The sequence below is a fragment of the Mchenga conophoros genome, linkage group LG9 (assembly GCF_057382185.1).
Source record: "Mchenga conophoros isolate Kocher_MC1m ecotype Shallow Benthic linkage group LG9, M_conophoros_male_GT1.1, whole genome shotgun sequence".
Classification (NCBI taxonomy): Eukaryota; Metazoa; Chordata; class Actinopteri; order Cichliformes; family Cichlidae; genus Mchenga; species Mchenga conophoros.
Genome location: NC_140534.1, coordinates 11,192,199 through 11,215,384, shown reverse-complemented (window position 1 = coordinate 11,215,384; position 23,186 = coordinate 11,192,199). Strand labels below are relative to the sequence as shown.

At 40.9% G+C, this 23,186-nt stretch overlaps 1 protein-coding gene across 1 annotated transcript in view; it reads left to right on the top strand.

Moving 5' to 3' along the window:
* Positions 1-7,839: 7,839 nt before the first annotated feature.
* The window catches only part of LOC146566835 (DIS3-like exonuclease 1), a 29,802-nt gene continuing 14,455 nt past the window's right edge, over positions 7,840-23,186 (top strand). The window contains exons 1-8 of the mRNA XM_085286448.1: positions 7,840-9,763; positions 11,534-11,662; positions 13,165-13,286; positions 14,719-14,886; positions 16,565-16,643; positions 16,753-16,926; positions 19,688-19,857; positions 20,391-20,552. Of these exons, the coding sequence (XP_085142574.1) occupies positions 9,739-9,763; positions 11,534-11,662; positions 13,165-13,286; positions 14,719-14,886; positions 16,565-16,643; positions 16,753-16,926; positions 19,688-19,857; positions 20,391-20,552 (1,029 nt within the window). The 5' untranslated portion in view covers positions 7,840-9,738. The remainder of the gene's footprint in view (positions 9,764-11,533; positions 11,663-13,164; positions 13,287-14,718; positions 14,887-16,564; positions 16,644-16,752; positions 16,927-19,687; positions 19,858-20,390; positions 20,553-23,186) is intronic.

Sequence of the window (23,186 nt, the reverse complement as noted above, 5' to 3'; positions counted from 1 at the left end):
TAGATCTTTACCAGTGCTTAAAGACTGTAGATGTTCACACCTGGTGTTAGAAAACTGAGTTCACAGCAGTATTATTTTTTACAGTTTTTGAATTTACACACTATAACGTTCACGGCAGTTTTTTTTTCTGTGCTTCTGCAACTGTTTCTTAGGTTTTCCTATAAGGTTTTTGTAATTAAAAAAATTTATATTATTTTTTTGGCTTTAGTGGATTCCTGCTCAGCTAACTCGGCCATTATGCACTACCCAGTAAACAAAATGGCTGAACGGTATCTTAAATGTCTGAACATGAGCTAGTCATACCATGTTACGAAATATTCATGTGCAGTGTAGCAAGCTCACCTTATAGGGGTGTAAAACATGAGGCGTATGAGGTGATTGTTTAAATTACAGGAGTAGATGCCTGCAGCTGAAACGGTTTTCTGATCTGAACGTGAACCTACTGGTCACGTTTATGGTAATGTTACCAGATATGCATTGTACTATAGGAAAACGGTGGTGGATCAGTGTGCAAAAAGCCCCCAAAAGAAACACACAGCGTCTTTAGCTCAAACACTGTCTGATCTCTTAGATACTGTGCTGTTCCATTAATTAATTAAGAGAGTGCAGCTGTTCAGATCAGATGGTGAAGTAGGAAAATGCAGAACATGTTACTATAGCTGAATGCTGTGTAAAATACTAATAAATGTAACTCCCATTTATGGCTTTTACTACTGTGGGGCTAAATAAAAAATTACAGACATAATGAAATCTGCTACAATTACAAAGCTTAAGTTTAAAACAATTATTATATATGAAGCATTTTTTTGCTCTTTTTTATATTCTTTTTTACTAGTAATGGACTCAATTTTATTATCAACTTCAAAGACCTATTAAACTTTTAAACCATTAAATCCAGGAAATTACGGTAGATGCCCGTAAATGTACGAGACCCTCTTTATGGCTAGTATCCCCAAATATTTAATAATCCTTTCTAAAAGTACACAAATTTTGTTCTTTTCAATTAAATAGTGCATGTTTAATGCATTCTTGAGCAGGTAAAAATTCCACTAAATTAGTTTTTGCATATTTTTAAGTATAATCAAATTTTTATAGTTTGCGAGTACCAGCTTGACTTGCTGATCTTTATCTCAGGAGGCAGTGGGTTTTTACCCTCTCCCCCTTTGGTCCTGTGCGTTATCGTTTAAAACTCGCTATCTGCATCTTTTGGCTCCAGCACGTCTTTATTGTTAGAGTTGTTGCTTGCTGTGTTCTTCTGCAGGGTGCTGATGATTCATTGTTCTGCTTCTTCTGATGGTAAACGCCTCTGGAAAGCCTGAATATGTGAGCGCGTCTGATTCATACAGAGTTCTGCTCTGCCCCCCCGGACTGATATATGCAGCCAGTGTGGATGTGTGTTATGTATCACTCACATGTTAGGTTCATTAGACTGACACAAGGGTGATGCACGGATGTTGGTGTTTTTAGGGCCAAGTGTGAAAGTGGAAGAAAGACAATTTCTTTTGAAATGTTAAAAGAATGTTGGAAATTTGATCAGAATACGGTGAAAATGAGAGAAACAGATATTTTTCTCAGATCATTGTGTTAAATTGTCAAAATCCCCGTGTTCTTTAAGACTATCAGCTCTACTCTAAACAACCCTGAAAGCCTCTGCTGACACATGTCATCAGTTCCTTTCTTTCTTTGTAAACAAGGTCGAGTCTGTCAGGTCAGCAATAGAACTTCCTACAGATGACCCATCAGTGTTTATTCCATGACTGTAAACATGTTTCCATTTGTTACTTCAGTCTTTACTCTGAAATACAGAAAATGACATCATGGCTCAAAATCTTTGTCGTTCAAACAATTCTTTATTTAACAATATTTTAACTTTATTTAACAAAATACATTCAATGAAAACTTGAACAACAGAAAACTGATTTTTAATCCAACCACTGAAAAAAAAGGTAACCACTGAACACAAACACTACAGAAGAACAATTTATAAAGATTAACATTGAACTACAGGAACAGTTTGATTCATAGCCTCATTAGATCTTTAAGGAGAGCCGACCTGAACTCTGTGGAGCCTGATCTCCAGGGTTTAATATTTTAATTTATATTTAATTGTGTTGTGGTTTGCAGTGTTTTGTGTTGTTTCACTTTAAATTTGTAAAAGGAAAAAGCTGAAAATTTAAATAGTTAAAAGTTGAAATGTGAATAGTTGATTTTTGTATTATATGATTTATTTATTACATTTTATGTGGAGTGAATAAATAAAAGTATATTTACAGTGGCCCCTAGAGACAAAGCACATACAAACTTCAAATCACGTACTAACTCTGAAGCATGTACAAACTCCAAAACACGTAAAAACACGTACAAACTCCAAAACACGTAAAAACACGTACAAACTCCAAAACACGTACAAACTCCAAAACATGTAAAAACATGTACAAACTCCAAAACACGTAAAAACTCCAAAACACGTAAAAACTCAGAAGAACATAAAAACTCAAAAAGGATCATCCGGTCGCTGTTACCCACCCAACATTTTGGGAGCGGATACAAGAGCAACTGCGTCCAGAGAGAATCCGTAAGAAATCCCCAAAGATCTGTATGAAAGATTTCTCAATGTGAAGATATTTTCTATTTTATAATTATTTTTTTGTTTTTCTTTTGCTCTGCACTTCACAGGTTGTCTCAAGACAGTCAAACTTCCCAATTCAAAGGTAAGATTAATGAGACAGAAAAAAGCAAAGAAGATGCATTACTGGATTCTGATTGGCTTGCAGCACAATCGAAGTGAGAAAGGTTATAGCTGGTGTAAAGGTACTGCAGATAAAAGCAGTGTGGATGAATAGAGGTTCTTTAGATACTCGGCTGTTTTCACATAATGTCATAGTTCTGGACCCGTGTCCAATCAGTTAATCACTCTCCCCAGTGTAAATACTCCCCTGGTTCCTCTATTCAGGTTCCAGTTTTCAACCTCGCAAGCAATTTCTAGTCTTTCCAGGCTTTTTTAGTCTCAAGGATTGTTTTCTGTCATAGACTGGGCATTTCTCACATTTCTCTCGCTTACTCACAGACCAACCTCGACCAGAAATATTAAACTTACACATACCTGCTGCCAATTTAAAAACATTCGACACATTATTCATCAGTCAGACGATGGCCTTTTCACCCTGATTTTATTAGTGCAAAGATTTTACGGTTTATTTTTTAAGTCTGTCTGTATTCTGGTCTTAGATATGAAGAAGGCCAAAGGCCACTTTTGGTTGCTTTAAGGCAGGGTTGTCAAACATAAGGCCTGGGGCCCAGAAATGCTTTGGCAAAGACTAATCTGGCCCATTCGATAGCTTTGGAATATGTGGACGGGATAGATTTGGGATTTTTAACTATGTTTTAATAAGTTTTACAGCTTTTTCTCCTGATTAAGACTTTTTCTGCTGCCGTTCACAAAAGTAATTAAGTGACAGATAAATAATTAAATGACAGAAAAGTTCCTGTCTTGGGTCCAGATTGAAAAAGACAACAACTATTTCCTCTTTTTTATTTACTACAACATTTCTTCAACATGTAGAAAAACTGAAACTTCTTTTTCTTATATTAAGACATCTCATTAATTTTAAATGTGTAGTTTTACTTCTTTACAGTGACAGAAAGGAGCGTTTCACTAGTCTGGCCCATTCAAGATTAAATTGAGCTGCATGTGGCCCATGAAATAAAAAGAGTTTTACACCCCTGCTTTAGGGAATTATAAAATTTTCCATTTTTGGTGGGAAATTTTAAGTGACTCAGCTGGTCTAATAACATAATAGATGTATAAAATATGACAATAACAGTCATTATAACAGTCATTTCATTGTTCTGTTCATAATAATCAGTGAAATAGATTTTTTTAAAATCTAGAACGTTAATGCGATGAATAAAAACTCGAGTGTGGTCTCTACTGATACGGCTGCTTGGCGATCCACACATGAGATTATGTCTTTAAACATGCTGATTAGCCATAAGTATCAAACCACTCACAGGGCAGGTGAATAACATTGATTACCTGATTACAGTGTAATAGGAACCCAACCTGTCAGCCTCAGCTACCCCCTCTCATTTCTGCAGTGTATCATAGTTATTAGGAGTTCAATAAATCCCAGCTCTGTTTACATATTTCCAAACCTTTTTAGAAGCATAACTACAGCAAAGTGGTGCATTGCTGTGTAACTGTTTGGTCAAAACTGTATGTTAGTCAATTACAAACATGAAACTTTAATATTTATAAGCTTGTTTTTGTATTATTATCCCACTGGGCTCGAGTCTCTGTGTTGCAGACATGTCCTGATCTCTTTCAGAGCTTGTCATCGCACTAAGAACTTTATAAACCTGCATCTTAACAGGGGAACTGATTGATTATCCTTCATACAGCTCGTTTGCTGTTTAACCATCTGCAGGATCCTCTCACAGGTATGATTCAGACTGAACTCTGATACTAATGGTGTGTTTTTTTTCTGTATCTCTCCCTCTCTTCCTTCTATGTCACCCCAGGAGCTTGTATCTATGAAGGAGCGCTGCATGCGGTAGGTACACCAACTCCTTTTGTACTCTCCTACCTCTTGCCTAGCACCGCTTTAAATCTCCGTCCCTACTGTTCACAGAATCTGTTGTGTTTATATGGCTTAATGGGTCTTAGCTCGTGCATTATTCACTGGAGACTTGAGCAGGTTGGTGTGACTGACGTTTGAAGCTCTTACCTGTGTGTGTGTATTCGAGGATAGGCGGTACGAGGTATTATCGGTAGGAGTTGCTGCGCATCCTCTGTTGTTTGAGAAGTAGCTAAGAAGATGTGTCTCATCAATAATGCATAGAAGATCCTGGCTTTGTGTTTGATAATGGCGATGAAAGAGCGCGATGCAGGGTCACTAGCAAAGATGAGCTGCTGTCTCCTGCTGTGCTGCCAATTGAAGGTTAGGCTGTTCTAAAAAAAAAGTTTAAAAGAAGTTTATGATGAGCTTTGCTCTTGTGGTTCTGCTGGGTATTGGCTAACATCCAGCGCTTCGCTCTGAGGTGTGCTTCTGCTTTATATTCTTTAAACCCGGCTGCTGGTTACTCATATCTTTGCTTGAGAGTTATTTTAATGTTTAAAGTTGTCGTGTTTGGCTAGAGGCATCGGCAGATGAGGAGTGGTTTTGTTCCTCTGTGCAGGCAGCCGGGGGTTGCCCACAGATGTAATTTATATGATTATAAACTCAGACCAGCCTATTAACTTTTCCCCTTACACCACACGGGTGCACTCTTCTGATTTCAGTCTGTCTGCTTTATTCTGGGACCAGGTATTGATGAGTTCTTCACACTGAGACGCAGTGGGAAAAGTGGGTGATGTTGGGTGATGACTTTTGCAAGAGAGAACCATGGCGGTAAATCTAATAGACTCCAAAGAGCCAATCAACAGCTAAATTCTGAAACATATGGGCCAATCATGTTGCTTTACTAGCATTTACTAGCTTATAGTTTGTTTTTTTTAAACGCAGAAACTAGTCAACGTGGACCCAGGGCAGAGAAAGTCCGAACTCAGGATTACTACAGACTTCTGAATAGGAGGAGCCAGTGTTGTGCAAGCTGACCCTTTTCAAAAAGCTCAAAAATCTGCTTGTGTAGATTAAAAAGAACAATGTGGTGCCTGCAGTTTCTGATTATTGCCGGGGTCTTAAAAGCTTTCCCGTTTATGAAAGAACTTCAGAAACATAAGTTTCTGTTCAAAGTATCCAACTGTTGAAATTAGGTAAATTTATTCGTGTATAAAGTTTTGGGCTACTTTTATCTTTGGTAACAAGATTGAACGTTTGACCTTCTCGTTGCTTTTCTCCTTCACCTTCCTCCTATTAGCCATTGTTTTTGTGTAGGTTTATTCTTTTACTCTAATTTATTGGACTCCGTGTGGGAGTTTTCCAATATTTTGCAATAAACAAGCTCCCTGCATACAAAACAGTTGGAGATGAGTTCAGGGTATTCGTGTTGTGCTAGGGGTGGAGATGACCGTCTCACATTGATTTTCTCTGAGTCTGGAGGAGAGTTTTTGTGGCCTCAGTTGTAGGCTGCAAAGACCAGCATCGCTCTGACTCTTCTAACTCTGCCTGCCAATTGTTTACATATTTGACATAACTTCTGCTGTTGTGCCTCCAGGCACCTGCTGCGCAGCTCAAAATGCCTCGCCAGGGGCAGCGTATCCAATAGCTGCTCTGTCAGTCTGCATCTGCTTGATAACACAAGAAATTACAGCTTTCTGTCCGTCTGCCTTCCTGAGTGAGATTTCTGTGCTTTGACAGGCAGTGGACAGACTGCAGAGCTGTTTACTGTGTTTTCATGGCAAAAGAAGCTTGTCTCACCTTGTCCTGAACATCATCTGAATGTGGAGCTGACTTTTACTATTTTGAAAAGGCCATGCATCGCTGAGATAGCATGCTTTTACCAAGTTAATGAATTTATATGTATTACACTATTAAAATGACCCAGTAAGCATGCAGAATATACTGTAGAGGATTTCGTTTCCATGTTAAATCCTACATACTAGAGAAAAATCTAGAAAATAAGGTTAAAAATAAATAAAACTACAGTACTATTCGTTTTGCCCCCCCTTAAAAACAATCCTTAAACTTGTGCTATTGTTGTCAACGCATTGATTATTTTAAGTTTGAGTCCAACATGTAGCTTTTCTTACCACTCCAAACATTGTCCTGTTTACTCAGTCCTCATGCTGAGTGTTTAGAGCCACATATTCGTGCTCCCAAGTAACATTCGGAGATAAAATATCAGAATTTCAGGAGCTGGGCCACGCCTCCAAACTTGACCCTTCCAGTTCTTATCTATGTATCACCCCCGATTTCTACAAGCTGTTCTCGTTCTCATGCCCCACCCTCCCTTACATACAACAATCTTGTTTGTAAGGCATCTTAAACTGCACTGAATGTCACATGGTTGCTGATACGTCTCCAGGCCTGTGTAAGTGGGACCTACTGTGGGGAATAGAGTCCACCTACTAACTGCCCCCAAAATGAGAAACTTCAGTTTACAAAACAGACAAAAAGACAAACCAATTTACTCCTTTTTGAATTTAGAAGTGCTCTCCACTTTCATTTCTAACTTTTTATATTCTTTAGAAAACCGAGATTTCTCTTTCTTAACAGCTTCCTCAAGTTCTCTGCGAGCCGCTTTCTCTTCATCGAGATCGTTTTGCATAAGCTCCCTCTCATTTTTGAGAAACTCAACTTCGTCTCGCAGGGTCTGGTTTTCAGAAGACAGGTCCTGATTTTCGGAGGTCAGTCGATTCAGTTTTTGTGTTTTAGCGTGCTCCTGGGAGACAATGGAGTCGTAGCTCCTCTGGAGTGCAGAGTTCTTCTCTTGTTCTTTCTGCACAGTATCTCTCTCAGACTGCCGTCCTTTGAGCTCATCTACCACCTGCAGGAGCTTGTCTCGGCGCTGCTCAGAGAGAGCTTCATGTTTAAACAAGTTTTATTTTAATGGAAGTTTACTTCAAGTCTTCAGATTTTTACTGTCTTTTATTTGATTACTTTAAAGTATATGATTACATTAGAGTAATTAAATAAAGACAGTTTTGATGGAGCTCCTGAGCCAGCCCAAGCTCTCTATGAAGACGAGGAAAAACTCCCCTGGGGGGGCCAGACTGACGGGAAGAAACCTCGGGAAAGCCCATTCAAAGAGAGATCCCCTTTCCTGGGATGGCTGGGGGGGGTTACAGGAATTCCAAAACACTGAAATTTAAAGTGGGCCAATTAAAAAAAATTATTTCCTGAAAAAAAGAAAGGTAATTCATACATCACACATAAATGATAACGTCTGAATTGTGTGTGTTTGTGTGTGTGTGAGATAGGCTTATCTCAGCCAAGTGTGATGCTGTAGCTCCTCCAGCGTCGGCCGCGTCTCCGGGACTTTGGTTAAACACGCGTCCAAGAAATCCCGGCAGTCTGGAAAGAAAGGAAAGAGAAAAAACATGAAGATGATAGTTCCAGTGGTCCAAGCCATCAGTCAGTCTTGAAGTGTGACGTTTTCTTACTTTTGGACAGATGTCTTTTGAATTTCAGGCGCTTTTTGAGGAAGCTCGTGGTGTTAAAGTCCCCGGCATGAAGCGCTTCGTACAGAACCACTCCCATTTGCCATACCGTGGTGGGTCCACACCTGTAGCAACTGCGCCCGTACCACTCGGGAGGGGAGTAAATTTCTGTACCTAATAAACAGACACAATTGCAATTTCTTCTAAAACAAAAGGCGAAAATTGTGACATCTGTGAAGAGCAAGAGCAGAATATGTTACCATAGAAGACGCGGTACTGCGACTGCTCCTTAACAAAGCAGCTCAGTCCAAAGTCGATGATACGAACACGCGGTACATCTGAGCCGGTCTCAATTAGAATGTTCTCACTCTTGATGTCCCGGTGAAAGATGTGTTTATCCTCCAGGTGCTTCGCAGCATCAACCAGCTGCTTCAGAATGACCTGGAAATAGAGCAGGGCGATATGACCAAAAATATTTATCACGATATACATTTGAAAAGTTGTGATAACGATATAACTGACGATATAACTGACACTAGACAAAATACTTTACAACGCCACAACTTTATTAGTGCAAAAAACCCCATAAATGTATTTTCACTTAAACAAGCAGCTGTTTTTTTATGTGCATTAAAGTTATATAAAAATGTAACAGTGCAAATGCAAATTCCTCGCTGACAGTTTAACCAAAAGGCATTTCCAGTGGAAATTGGCCGACATATCCTCAGCATAACCATGTAAAATATCCACAAAGCTTAAAAAGAGGTTATACACACACAATACGGTAATATCACGTTGAGGTGCAGTACGTATCACTCCGCGAGGCGCCTGCCTACGATAGCCGTAATGCTCCGACAATCCATCGAGCGGTGCGGCTTTGTAGCTTAGCAAAGTCGCCGTGTACATAAAATCGTTTTGAGGTCAGTAAACACAACCAGAATTCATACATAAGGCACACGGGATTATAAGGGGCACTGTCGAGTTTCAGAAAAATCAAAGGATTGATTTTAAGTGTGCCGTATTTTCCAAACAACACGGTAATAACGGCGGCCCGCTAGCATGCGCTACCAAAAATCGTGCTTTGTTGTGTATCTGACGGACGAAAGCTAAACCAGTTCCACACCACTAAAGTTGCAGCATTTTTACAAACCAGTTCTGGTTCATCCGTTTCATTCAACGATCCACTTTTGCTCTTCTCTTTCTGCGTCACCGCCATCTGCGTATGTAAACATAGGCACTGCGCATGCGCGTTTTACCTATTCTAGCGCGATATTTCATTTTCCTATCGTTGCCCAAAATTACACCGGTATTACCGTGAATGGTATGATATAGCCCAGCCCTACCTGGAAACGATGAAAAAGACAATAATCAATCAATGGGTTAATGTTTCTCTAATACTCTGTGCTTTGATTGAATGATGTACAGTCTAAGACTCTTCTAAGGCAAGTCAACTTGCCTTGGCCTTGTCCTCTGGCAAAAATCCTCCATTTTCTTCTATGTATTTATCCAGGTCCACAGCGGGGACAGGTCTCTCCATCACCAGGATCAGCTCTCTGCCAAAGTCAAACCACTCCAACAGAGACACTGGGGCTGATGTTTCCACTGATCCATCTGCTTCAGCTGCAAGCTTCAGCATGATGGCAACTTCCACTGACACATTCTTCCCGTTATCATCCTGAAATATTTCAACAAAGTGGATGATGAGGCACAGACGTTCCACAGGTGAACGCTGCATGCAATCCACTAATGTAAAAACAATTCAAGTCTTGCACATTTACCTTCACTTTGCAGTACACTTTCCCCTTTGGGATGTGTTTGATGGCCACCTAAAAGACACAGGGCATTGATGAGCATTTCCTCAGTATGACATCATTAAAGGTGTAAAACAGCATACATCTCAGCTTACGATATTATCCCTTATCTGCATTACTGCCTGTCTTACTACCACCATCTGAACACTTACTGGTAAATGATCCTTTATGCGGTAGCCAGCAAACACTGCTCCACAGCCTCCTTCTCCAAGCCGGTGCTCCTCCACGTATCTTGCTTGGAAGTCACCTAAACAGACAAACACAAATTGGGTTTTACTACAGCTGTCACACAAATTACTCTCTGCTGTACCCTAAATGTTCATTTTGCTCTTCACCTGAATATAAGTACCTGGGTATGTGTCAGCCAGTCTTACAGGACTAACACAACCATTCACACTCGCATTTCTGCATTCACACCTATGGGCAATTTAGTGTTTCCAATTAACCTGTCACCACTAACTGCATGTCTTAAAATGCAGTTAGTGGTGATGTCATTAAAATGAATGCAACTTGTCTGCGTTGTTAACTATCCCCAAACACGGCACCTGCTTCCTGAAATGCTCAGAGTAGCTCATCTGCAACCAGTAACCAGCCGTGCTCAAAGTCTTTTAAACGACTTTCCTCCCCATTCTGATGCTCTGTTTGAAATGTTGAGTTGCATTCATAATCAAGCTGTTAGCTGTGTGCCCAGCTTAACCTAGCTACACATGTCTGTAGACATTGACCAGGGGTCAGCCTCATTATATCAGAGCTCTGCTGACAAAGCTGAAAGAGACGCAGCCTGTGACTTGAAATATGTGTCCAGCATAAACATGCAGGAGCGCTTTGGACAAACTTGATGAGCACTGTAAATAAGAAGTCCCACGTGAACTCGGGTTTCAGTCCAGTTTATTCCTGATTTGTGCTCACACAGCCATTTTAGAGTGTTGCATCATTAATGTGATGAGGCTTCACTTTGATAGCGTTAGGTGGACATCTGGTGAAACATACAGAGTTGTCATACTGAATCACTACTTACTGTTTTCCATTGAATTTAACGTACACAGCAAAGAGAAAAAAGCTTCATCGTGGACTCTCTTTGCAGTTTCACTTTGCAGAATCGCTGAATTTTCTATACATCATCTATATTAACTCAACTAGTGATCGGGGCATTTGTAGGCCTTTATTTCTTATTTCATCTGTTTGATCAGTACAAGTGTTCATTTTTAGTGTGAAACAGCTACTACATGTACTCTGAAATGTGCCACGTTAAAGTTAGTGCAGTATAGTGTTCACACATAGTCAACATGTTTCAGAAAAAAGCAATCTGCTGCTTTAGTTCACCAACTGGGCTTTTATTGTGAAACTCAAAGGATAACAAAGCCAGGTGTCATCCTCTTTCAATAATTTCAGATCAGGATCTTATGTTTAGGTCTAATGCATATTATCTGACAGACAAGTCTTTGTTTTATTTTGATTTTTACAAACAAGAGTGAATTTAAAAAATGAGCCAAAATGAACAAAGGAACATAAATTATGTTAGGAAAAGTCAACATACGTTGGTCTATTTTTTCTCCCTCGTGCTTCAGGGTTAACGTTCTCCTAACATCCCCACCATTCTCCCAAACTAATGAGAGGCTTTCTTGAGTGTAATTTATGATTTTATTGAATGTACTTGTTTTTGTAATGTGCGTTTGTGCAGATATTACAAGCGGCTGCAAACCCTTGTCAAAGACCCTCGACACGACTGCGTGCTGTTTGCCAATGAATTTCAGAAGTACTCTTACTGTCCACGAGAGAAGGGCGAGAGCCAGGAAAAATGGCAGACCAGGTCAGTGCTCATTATTTACCACACTCACTGAAGTGTACAGTCAAGTTGCTGCAGCACATGTAGCATAGAAATAGAGTCTATAGAGTCTTTTCCTTTCTCATTTTTTCCTCTTTGTCATGTTTTTTCTTCTACTTATACTTCTTTGACTTCATTTTGTTTTTCTGGGTCAAAGTGTGACGTTACATGTTTCACTAGGTGAAATTTGTAAATCTCATTAATTATAATGGAGATTATGCTAATAAAACATATTCAGTTCTTCAGTAAAGATGAAATACTTGCACCATGGGAAGTCCCCAATCTTGCCTATTGCAGCGTAACTAAGGGAGGATTCAGGGTCACTCAATCCAGCCCTAACTATAAATCAAAAAGGAAAGTTTTAATCCTAATCTTAATAGTGAGAGGGCGTCAGTCTCCCGTGTGCAAATAGGAAGCTGGTTCTACAAAAAAGGGCATGAAGGCTGATGCTCTGCCTCCCATTCTACTTTTGTAAACCCCACAAATAAGCCCGCAGCCTGAGAGTAAAGTGGGTGTGTAAAAGGGGTTTGATTATTCAAGACTTTTCTGTGTAAGAAGATTTTAAATTAAATTCTGGATTTAACAGGGAAGCCAGTATGGGAGAAATATGTTCTTTTGTTCTTGGACTGGATTAACTGAAGGTTTTTCAAATGATGCTTTTAGGACATCCTGATAATCATCCAATCACACAAAATGTCTTTGACTGCACCTGCTGACTACTTCTGCTCAGCAACTCTTGAAAGGAAATTGTGTTTCTAAAAATGTTAAGTCTCTGGGTTTAAAAAATATTTTGTGAAAGTGACATAAATGTATAGTTCACACGTGTGCAAAATTCATCTGGGAGATTTAAAAATGTAAACATTACATTTGAACTTTCTTTCAAATTGTGCAACAGGCCAGCGGTGCAGATGCATATGGCACTTAGAGCACACGTACTGGCTAAGATGTCAATCGAGCATTCATAGTGTTTTGTCCCAATAGGGGTTCAATGGGTAAAGGGGTCATTTTAACATTTTCAAAAATGTTTTTCCTCCACTTCAGGTAGAAAACAAGTGCAGGAACAAAGAAGTCAGGAGGACTTGTGAATGGCAGCTTAAAAGTGATTAATATTTATACCAGTTTAATAGAGAAAAGCACCAAAAGGATTTAATGAGTGTTTTTAATAATAGAGACTTGGTTGTAATGTTAATCACGATCTGACAAACTTTTATGTTGTGCCAACAAATGAAGCTAGAAGTGCAGTGTGTTCTCATGAAATGTGTTTATTATATAGATAAGGCACTCAATTATTTATTTTTTATATTCTTTCTGTGGAAGCACCATTTGAATTACAAGTAGTGTGAAATCATAACTTCCACCTACAAAACAGCAAAAACTTAGTGGGATATGTTAAAGATTATTGCTTTAGCGGGCAATTTGCTTTCATGCATCTTATGCTAAACTTGTGAGTTCATTTAATGTGTGTGTGTGTGTGTGTGTGTACTCAGCTGCAGTGTGGTACTACAACCACCTGGCAGGAATGATGAATATAGTGATGATCACTGAGGATCCTGAGGCCGTAGCTCAGTTCAGCAGCCTGACGTCTGGAGTGTACGTCATCTCCGTCCAGGTATATGAAATACCTTTATAATACCATCTACTCTATATCGGCTTCTTATATGTAGCCACCTTACAGGGATTTATCATCATGCATTTAGAGAAACACGTGGTTTGAACACCTAAAACTGAAAGTCAGCTCTTTGTGTTAAAGTCGTTGTGTTGGAGCCTATATGATGGAACAGTTGGTTGGTCTGTATTATTTCACTAATCTTCAGTGGGACTATTGTAGCATGTAGCAGGCATGGGTTTTTGAAACACTTACATTTTTGGCAGCAGTATTAGAACAGTCTCACTTAGAAGTGAAATTGGTGGTTGTTGTCAAACTTTCGGTCATTACACATGATTTCTTGGTTAAGTGACAAAATGTAAATATATGTGGCATTTAGTCTGTTTACATACGGAGAGCTGCACTTCGTTTTTCAATTCATGTCAGCCTAGCAAGCATGCTGTGGTTGTATAAAACACAGTGACAATGAGTCAGAAAACTATTAAACTAGTATGTAAATGAGAATTTCGCTAAAGGTGAAGGTCACAGCCTTGTTTGTAATTGCACTGATTGATCCGAGCTCTGTCAGAAAAAAACAGTTACACTTTTTACCTATTTGTCGATACACTGGTATCGCCATTTAAAATGGTCAATAAATGACAGTTAAAGTAAAGAAGAGAGGTTAGAAACAGCCTTTAGCCATGTTATGGGTATTGATATTATATGTTTGGCTTCACAGGTACTCTGCATCTTCCCTCTTGGCAACGTGTTTGGAACGCCGCAAACACGAGTCGGTCAGAGAGTAAACTCATTGCTCAATAAGGACTGATATCAAGTCTGATGTTTATTTAAAGGAAAAAGAGCAGTACATGCTAGTAGCCGTGAAATTAATATTACATCGCTTTCTATTGTGATACATTTTTGATACATTGCTGCCAGATTTGTATATTTTTATCCAAACATACGTACCCGGGTATTTTTGAAAACGCAGATTTTTCTATGTGTTTGCGCCTTTCGTCCACACGTAAACGGCGTTTTCGGTCACTGAAAACAGAGATTTTCAACCAGAATTGGTAGAATTCATTTAAATTGGTTGGTTTCCTAAAACGGTCGTGGCGTTTAAGCACGGTCCAACAATTAACAACAGGGTTGAGGTTGTTGCTTTGGGAAGCCCATTCCAAAAACTCGCTTTATTTATTCTGAAACCAGTTCTTATATCTATTTAACTATTATTGTAATACTAATACTGAGGACGTCTAACTGTATCAAAAGGTTTAAGCATCTGGCTGTTGATTTGAGGTGAATTTGAAAGATTTTACTCTATTTCTCTTTCTCGAACCTGATAAGGTTAAGTGGAAGAGGATCCAAAACTTAGGCCCTTGAAGGGATGTTACTGGAGCTAAGAAGGCCAACTGAAGTAATTTATTTCTTGACCTGTGTGTTTTTCCTTTGCCAGGATTATTTGCAAAGCTTCTGGTCAGATCTGCAGGCAGCCCATGAACTGTTTAGCTCCATTTCTCAGGCACAACAAGAGACAGAGGGCGACGATGGGGAGAAAGAGTTTCCCGAACATCTTCCCGCTGAAGTCCTGGAGGCTGGTATAAAGTCTGAACGTTACATTCAGGTAAAAATGTACCAACCTGTTGTTGGGTCTAACGCTCAAACCCCGCTGACTCAGCGCTTTCTTTTACTTGCTGCAAGGGGAGAAGGTCTTCATCTGATCTTAGCCCAACTCCAGCCTTCCCTCAAAGCCCTTTTATTAACTTCAGTGGTCACACAAACATCAACATTAATGATGCGACAGATAAGACACGCACATGTGAACGTGTGTCTCTGCAAGAGTGAACATGTGATGTGTGTGTATGTGAATGTGTCTCTGTGAGCATGTGATGTGATCAGTGATGTGTGTGTGTAGAAAACAGAGGTGAGCATTCATGCTAAAGATCTGATCATCTTGTGCAATGACAAACATATTGATCCACAATTCTCTAACTCCTGTTTTAAGTATACCGGATCTCTCTTTAAAACACGAGTTTAAAACAACTGCAGGAACAACGTTTAAATATTTTAGTAGCTTTAAGCCTGTTCATTTTTCAGAGAAACTGCAGGTACCTTTAATACATATACTAATCTATACTAACGAAATACACTGATGAGTGTAGGGAGTGTGCTGAGGAGGTAGGAGTATTTGAGGGGCTGACGAATAAAGAAAATGAGATGAAGAGCAGGACTGTTATTGAATGAAGAAGATATGAACTGTCTCTAAGTTTTCTTGCAGTTTAATTTTAAAGGAGAGAGACAGAAAAAACACATCATTATTATTATTATTATTATTATTTTAAAAAGTCATAAAGGGATTGGCAAGTTACTTTCAGTGAGTCCCCAAGCAAAACATGGCTTAGTATTTGGGGTAGAGACCTTTGTTGCCAGTGGTAAGACTTTTCTTGGTATCAAGTGGAGTAGTCAGAGGGTGACGATGGGGAGAAAGAGTTTCCTGAGGCAGATGGACATCTGCGTCTAAAGGTCAAAGGTCACTCTTTCGAGGATGCCAATGTTCACATTTTGGACAGAGAGGACAGATGGTTTGAAAGAGGAGTGAAAGAAGCCATCTATGTCCACTGTGAGCGACCATCTTTGAACAGAGGCGGGGCTTACGACACCAACTCTCTGCCATCTATAATCCAGTTTTGAGATCCTTCCCAGACGCCTTAACGCCCACTCACATCCTGGGCCATCTGACCTCAGGAATTCGCATGATAAGGTGGGGCCAGGTTTCACAATGAACACACCCGAAACTCTGGCTGATTGGGACCCACACCCAGTTTCACACCTTGGCTCAGGCGATTAGAGGATCATCAGGGGGTCCTTTTGTCCCTCTGTGGGGGGATACTCCCTCTAGGTTTATATCTGGGACTCTCCACCATTTGACCTTAGAACTGAAGAAGCTTCTCGGATGAGAGGTGAAACGTCTTCAAGCAACTTAAAGAAGTCCAGACGCTTTTCTTTGCAAGCTCCTTTGACTACGATGACCTGGATGACTGAGAACCTTCACAGACAGTTTTTGGTTGATATTCTATCGCTCTCCATTAAATGAAACTAACATTAAAGAAATAACATGAATAATTGTTCTTTCTTTGTAACTGAGGAAACCTACAAATTCAGCAGTGATAATTATTTCCCCAACTGTACCTGAGCAGGTATGGAGATGTCACAAAGAGAAGGCAGTGGAGTTTTTCACCAGATTGTTTAACACAACCTCAGTGGCAGAAGAGTAAATGTCTTGTTTCATTCCTTTTTACTAGGGTACACTGAATGTTAACAAGCATCGGGCACAGAACGAGGCTTTCGTCAGGCCGAAGAACTTCTCAACCAAGAGCACAGGTGAAAACGCCTTACATTTTCAAAACAGGTGGAACAGACACATTAAACTTATATTTGCTAGACGTTTCTGATCTCTTCTCCCGACTTTGACCCCCCCTATCCATCTTAGATCTGACTTGGGATGTGCTTGTGTATGGTCGAAAAAATCGAAACAGAGCGGTGCATGGGGACGAGGTTGTGGTGGAGTTGTTGCCCAAGAACGAGTGGAGAGGGAGGGACACAGCCCTGACTGATGGGGATGAAAAAACTGGAGAGGACAATGAGAGTACACCTCTGCCAACAGGTGGGAATGTTTGTACTCCATTCATTCACATTTGATTTATTTTTGTATTTAATGATATTTTGTGTATTATATTTTCTGTCTGATTTGCCTAAAATATGTTCAGGATATCTCACAAATAAGTAATGAAAACAATGAAGCATCTTGATCGAACCACATGAATGGTTCGATCCGTGGCTCCCCGAGTCTGCAAGCCGAGTATCTTTGGGAAAGATACTAACCCCAAGTTGCTCTCCGATGCATCCATTGGAGTATAGTGAGTGTGAATGTTGCTTAGTAAGCACTTAAACGCATAGAAGGAAGTGCTTGTGTGAATGGGGTGATTGGGTGAGAGTAGAAAAGAGCTGTATAAGAATTAGTCCATTCACCATTCTTGTTTATATCACCTGCATGAAGCAACATTATAAGAACATATTTGGGTGAAATAACATTTGGAAGCTATTTTCTGGACAGGCATTCACAATTAAACTTTTTTTAAAGTTGCTACTGATTTTTATTACAGTTCTGGTGTAATTTGGCACAACTGAACCTCTTCTCCATGGTTCCATTCGTCAGGGAATAGCTTCTTGACAGCCACATTTCCAGAGATTCAAATAACGATGAAGTTTCGTCGAACAACTCAAGGGCCAAATGCATCTCTCAGGTTCTGTGTCACGTCTTTGCTGGTTTTTCCTGCTTTTTAATGACATGGCAGATATTGTTCATCTTCTGTAGAATTTTTTTTACGTCTGACACCTTTTCTTTCGTCCAATACAAAAGAAAGTTTTAAGTCTAGGAGACACAAATGGCAGGGAACGCATCCTGAGCTTCCACTAACATACAGTTCCCTTTACCAAACACAACAGAACAGAGACAGACGGGGCCCCGTAAGTTTGCCAGTGTAACCTCGCAAATGACAAAAGAGAGAAAGAAAGAAAAACACTAATTAAGCACACAACTCAGGGCCCAGTATTCAAAAGGCGAGGAACACTCCTGCAACTATACACGTGGACTCGCACAAATAATCAATAATCTTTTCAGCTGTGGCAGACCTAGAACAGGGAGGGATAGTTCAGGTGCAAAAATACTGTTTTAGCTTGTCACACTTTTAATTTGGCTAATGGGAACACCCTGTGTTTTTACATAAAAAATATGCAACACATAAAATACATTTTAATCTAACTGGAGGCAATTGACCATTGTTAACCCTTCTTATTGTTATTATTTTTACACACGAGGTCCTAAGGACAAAAAACTTCCCCCCCCTGCGGGCGGTCAATCCTTCAAGCTCAGGTCCTCTACCAGAGGCCTGGGAGCTTGAGGGTCCTGCGCAGCATCTCTGCTGTTCCCAGGACTGCGCTCTTCTGGACAGAGATCTCAGATGTTGTTCCCGGGATCTGCTGGAACCACTCGCCTAGCTTGGGAGTCACCGCACCGAGTGCTCAGGTTACCACGGGGACCACTGTTACCGTCACCTCCACATCTTCTCAAGCTCTTCTCTGAGCCCTTGGTACTCTAGCTTCTCATGTTCCTTCGTCCTGATGTTCCTGATGATTGCTAAATCTGTCACTACAGCCGTCTTCCTCTGCTTGTTCACCACCACTATGTCCGATTAGCCATCACCATTTTGTCCGTCTGTATCTGGAAGCCCCGAAGCATCTTAGCTCGGTCATTCTCCATCACACTAAGGGGCGTCTCCCGTTTTGACCTCGGGACTTCCAGGCCATACTCGGCACAGATATTCCCTTTATACTATGCCGGCCACTTGGTTATGGCGTTCCATGTATGTCTGCTAGCATCTTGCACCCTGTTGTTATGTGCTGGATTGTCTCAGGGGCATCTTTACGCTTGTATCTGGGGTCTTGACTGACTGGTCTGGTAGACCCCAGCCTCTATGGATCTTGTACTTATGGCTTCATGTGCTGCCATTATTAGTGCCTCTGTGCTCTATTTCAGTCCAGTCCAGCCACTGGTAGGATTTCTGGATGTGAGCTAGTTCTTTTATCTGTTGGTGGTACTGTGCAGGATCCTGTCCTTCCATGATGGTTCCTCTTCTTGCTCCTCTTTCTTGGGTTTCTGGTGCCTGAGGTATTCACTAAGCACACCTGAAGCCCCTACCAGTCAAAAGTGTGGACACGCCTTTTTTTTAGTGGTTTTTCTGTCATGGCCTGGTACTTCTACATAGTAGATTCTCACTGAAGGCATCAAAACTATGAATGAACACATATGTAATTATGTAGTACATATGTATATACCGGCTCCCCCCCAGTGCTGCGTTCTTTCTCCTCTGCTCTTCTCCCTGTACACCAACTGCTGCACCTCCACCCACCAGTCTGTCAAGCTAATCAAGTTTGCAGATGACACCACCGCTATTGGACTCATCTCGGACGGGGACGAGTCTGCCTACAGGAGGGAGGTTGAACGTCTGGTGTCCTGGTGCAGCCACAACAACCTGGTGCTGAATGCCCAGAAGACAGTGGAGATTATTGTGGGCTTCAGGAAGCACACAGCCCCACTCCCCCCCATCATCCTGACTGACACCCCCATCACCTCTGTGGACTCATTCCGCTTCCTGGGTACCACCATCACCCAGGACCTGAAGTGGGAGCCTCCGTCACCTCCGTCATAAAGAAGGCTCAGCAGAGGATGTGCTTCCTGAGGCAGCTGAAGAAATTCAACCTGCCAACACGGACGATGATGCAATTCTACACCGCAATCATCGAGTCCATCCTCACTTACTCCATAAATGTCTCTCTGTACTGATGTCTGACATTTAACCCCACAGGTCGTATTGTAGGGATCCTGCAGAGGAACTGGAGAGACTACGTGGTAACTTTCCCCACTAGGGATGGGATTCAGTCCCAGAGCAGGAATTCCCAGCGGATACTGACCATACCTTGGGACCAGCGTATTCCTAAAATCCGCATCAGTACTCAACAGGCTGAAGCTCTGCAGGTCTGACTTGACTTACATCTATAGGTTGATTTTATTTTCATGATGTACATTATGGCTTAGTCACATGAGTAAAAATAGGACGGCACCTGCCTTGTAACAAAGAAAAAACGCTGCTTTTCCAGTGATTGCAGTGAATATTTTGCATTCAGCGTTCAATTACAAGTAGTTACGGCAACCAACTGGTCGATCAAAGGTTGAGAATACAACACTGTCAACCTCTGGATGAACGCTTTCAAGGTGATTGCCTTGAAAAGCAGGACTCTATCTCCAGACCATCTTATCACCATTTGATTGGTGTTTTGCACCCTTTAAATAAAAGTAACTGACTGAGAGTAGTTGCAGAATTAGTCCCCGTCTTCCAAAGAAGCATTTCAAAGCCAACAATATTGCAAATTCATTGCACATAGCAACACCGATCTTGTTTGCGCTCCAGTCTCTAGTGTTACTATAGCATTATGCTTTTGTCTCATAGTGTGACCAGTGTTTACTAAGTGCTGTCTCATTTCTATCCCTGTCTTCTCATCCTCACCTAGGACCACAGAGTTGTGGTGCGCATTGATTCATGGGAAAGCACGTCATTCTATCCCAACGGCCATAGTGTACGGGTTTTGGGTCGAGCTGGAGAGCTTGAGACTGAGGTCCAGACCATCCTCCTAGAGAACTGCATCCATATTCTTCCTTTCTCAGACGCACAGGTGAGAGCACCTACGTTAGAGATAAATTCAAGTTTTTACATCTCTAAAAGGCAAATTCCACAAGCCTATATAGTATGTTTCACCTTTCGTATTTAGCTGTTGTGAACCCATCAGCAATTATTGTGAATATAAATATTATGATAAAATGTGATTTTTTTTGATGTCTATAAATTGCAATTAAACAGTTAAATTCAACCATAATTGACGCAAATGGTGGCAAATACCCATCTACACAGTTTGGAAATACTTTGGTGAGTAATTTGCTTCATCCTGTGTGATAAAACTTGCAGGATTCTAGTAAGTTAAGTAATTTCAGAAAATATGTTTTTGTTACTAATTCCCAGCTCTGGTTGTACTTTGGATGTAGGTTTTTGATTGTTAAGGATTAATAAGCTTCAGAATTGTCCAAAAACAGCTGGACATTATTAAAACATTATTACCAAATCACCAAGCAGTGAAAGAACCCTAGCAGCTCCATATACCAAAAGCTTGGGGAAAAAAAGAGTCTGGACTTTTTCTTGAAGATGTTTCACCTCTCATCTGAGAGGTTTCTTCAGTTCTAGGAGAAACTGGTGCAGAGTCCCAGATTTTAAGCCCTATGGGAGTGTCCCCCAGGAGAGATGGACCCCCTAATGATCCTCTACCTAATCACACGAGCCAAGGTGTGAAAATGGGTGTGGGTCACAATCAGCCAAGTATTCGGGTGAACCCACTGTGAATCCTAGCCCCAGCCTATCATGTGATTTCCTGAGGTCAGATGGCCCAGGATGTGAGTGGAAGCGTCTGGGAAGGGATCTCAAAACTGGATTATAGATGGCAGACAGTTGGTGTCGTAAGCCGCTGCCTCTGTTCAAAGATGGTCGCTCACAGTGGACATAGATGCCTCTTTTACTTCTCTTTCAAACTATGTCTTCTGACAGCTGAGTCTTGTCTCATTTTAAGAGCTTCCTTTACATGTGTGTGTTCCCTCTTTTTTCCTTCAGGCTTAGAGGGAACATGTTCTGCCCGGTGGTGTAGGGTCCTGATTACTCAAAGTTTGTGTTCCAGAGGGTGATGGGAGTCAAACAGGAGGTACTGGTCCGTGTGTGTGGGCTTCCAGTAAACTTCATGTTGAGGTTTCCGTTCTCTTTAATGCGCACGGCAAAGTCCAGGAATGGCATACTGTTATCCTTTGTGTCTTCCCTGGTGAACTTTGTTTTTATCCATAGCGTTGATGTAAACAGTGAAGGATTCTACTTCCTGGGTTTTGATTTTGACCCATGTGTCATCAACATATCTGTACCAGTGGTTAGGTACTGTCCCTTTAAAAGAGCCAACAGCCTTTCTTTCCACCAGTTACTCCTAGACCTGAAGAAGCTTCTGACAGGTGAAACGTCTTCAAGGAACTTATAGAAGTTTGGACGCTTTTCTTTCCAAGCTCCTTAGACTACGATGACCTGGATGACTGAGAACCTTCACAGACTTATATGACCAAAAGGTTTGCAAGTTGACAGCTCGGTCCATAATAACCCTTAATGTGGTCACCCTACTGTCAGCTTACTTGGCTAAGCTCTTTCAGGACATTGGCCACCTGCTTGATAAGGGCACCTGTATGCATTTTCCCCTTCTCAACCTCATACCAGTGATACTGAGTGGGGTGAGGGAGGAGTAGCTGTCTCTCATTTTTATAGATCCCATACTGGCCCATCAGGCCATTGATGGCAGAACTAGCTTTTCTGTTCCACTACTGGCCATGACCATTGCCTTTGAACATTGACTTGGCGTGATTTTTTTCTTCCACATCCCAAATGGTCAGCACTCTGGGCGTGGCACACGAGTGGCTGATTTAAAATGAAGCAGGTCTCTCTCTGAGAGTCATTGTGAACATTCAGAATGCTAGATCACTTTCTACATGCTCATTTTATGAAGTATTTGAGAGATTCCTTATCTATACTCTGTTTAGGGATGGGTATCGTTTAGGTTTTATCCGATACCGGTACTTTTGAAACTGTGCGGGTGCTTAAATGGTGCTCTAACCGTTGCTTCCTTCTCTCACCCCAACCGGTCGCAGCAGATGGCCCCGCCCCTCCCTGAGCCTGGTTCTGCTGGAGGTTTCTTCCTGTTAAACAGGAGTTTTTCCTTCCCACTGTTGCCAAAGTGCTGCTCATAGGGGGTCATATGATTGTTGGGTTTTTCTCTGTATCTATGAAGCGCCTTGAGGCGACTTTTGTTGTGATTTGGTGCTATATAAATAAAATTGAATTGAATTGAATTGCTTAAAGAATGGAGAACACAAACTTTGTCCAAAAACCTCTTATGTTTTTATTTTTAGCAGTCTCTTTTTTCTGCAAAATGATAACCAAGTTAGCCTTTTCTTTTGATACAACATACCTACTTTGTTTGGAACCGGTGAATAATGGAAAACATGTTTAGCTGTTTGTTTTTTTTGTAAAAAGATAACGGTGTTAGCTTTTTCTGCAGCTACAGGGCATGTATGGTATCACTCTATCAAACAAGAAGACAGTCGCATGTAACTACGACGGTGTTTGCTAGTTCACCTTACATGCATTAATGTAATAACGTGGTTAGCCTACTCAACGTAAATTACACACGAACAACATTAAGCTCCTCACGCAGAGAAGAACGGTTGCTGCT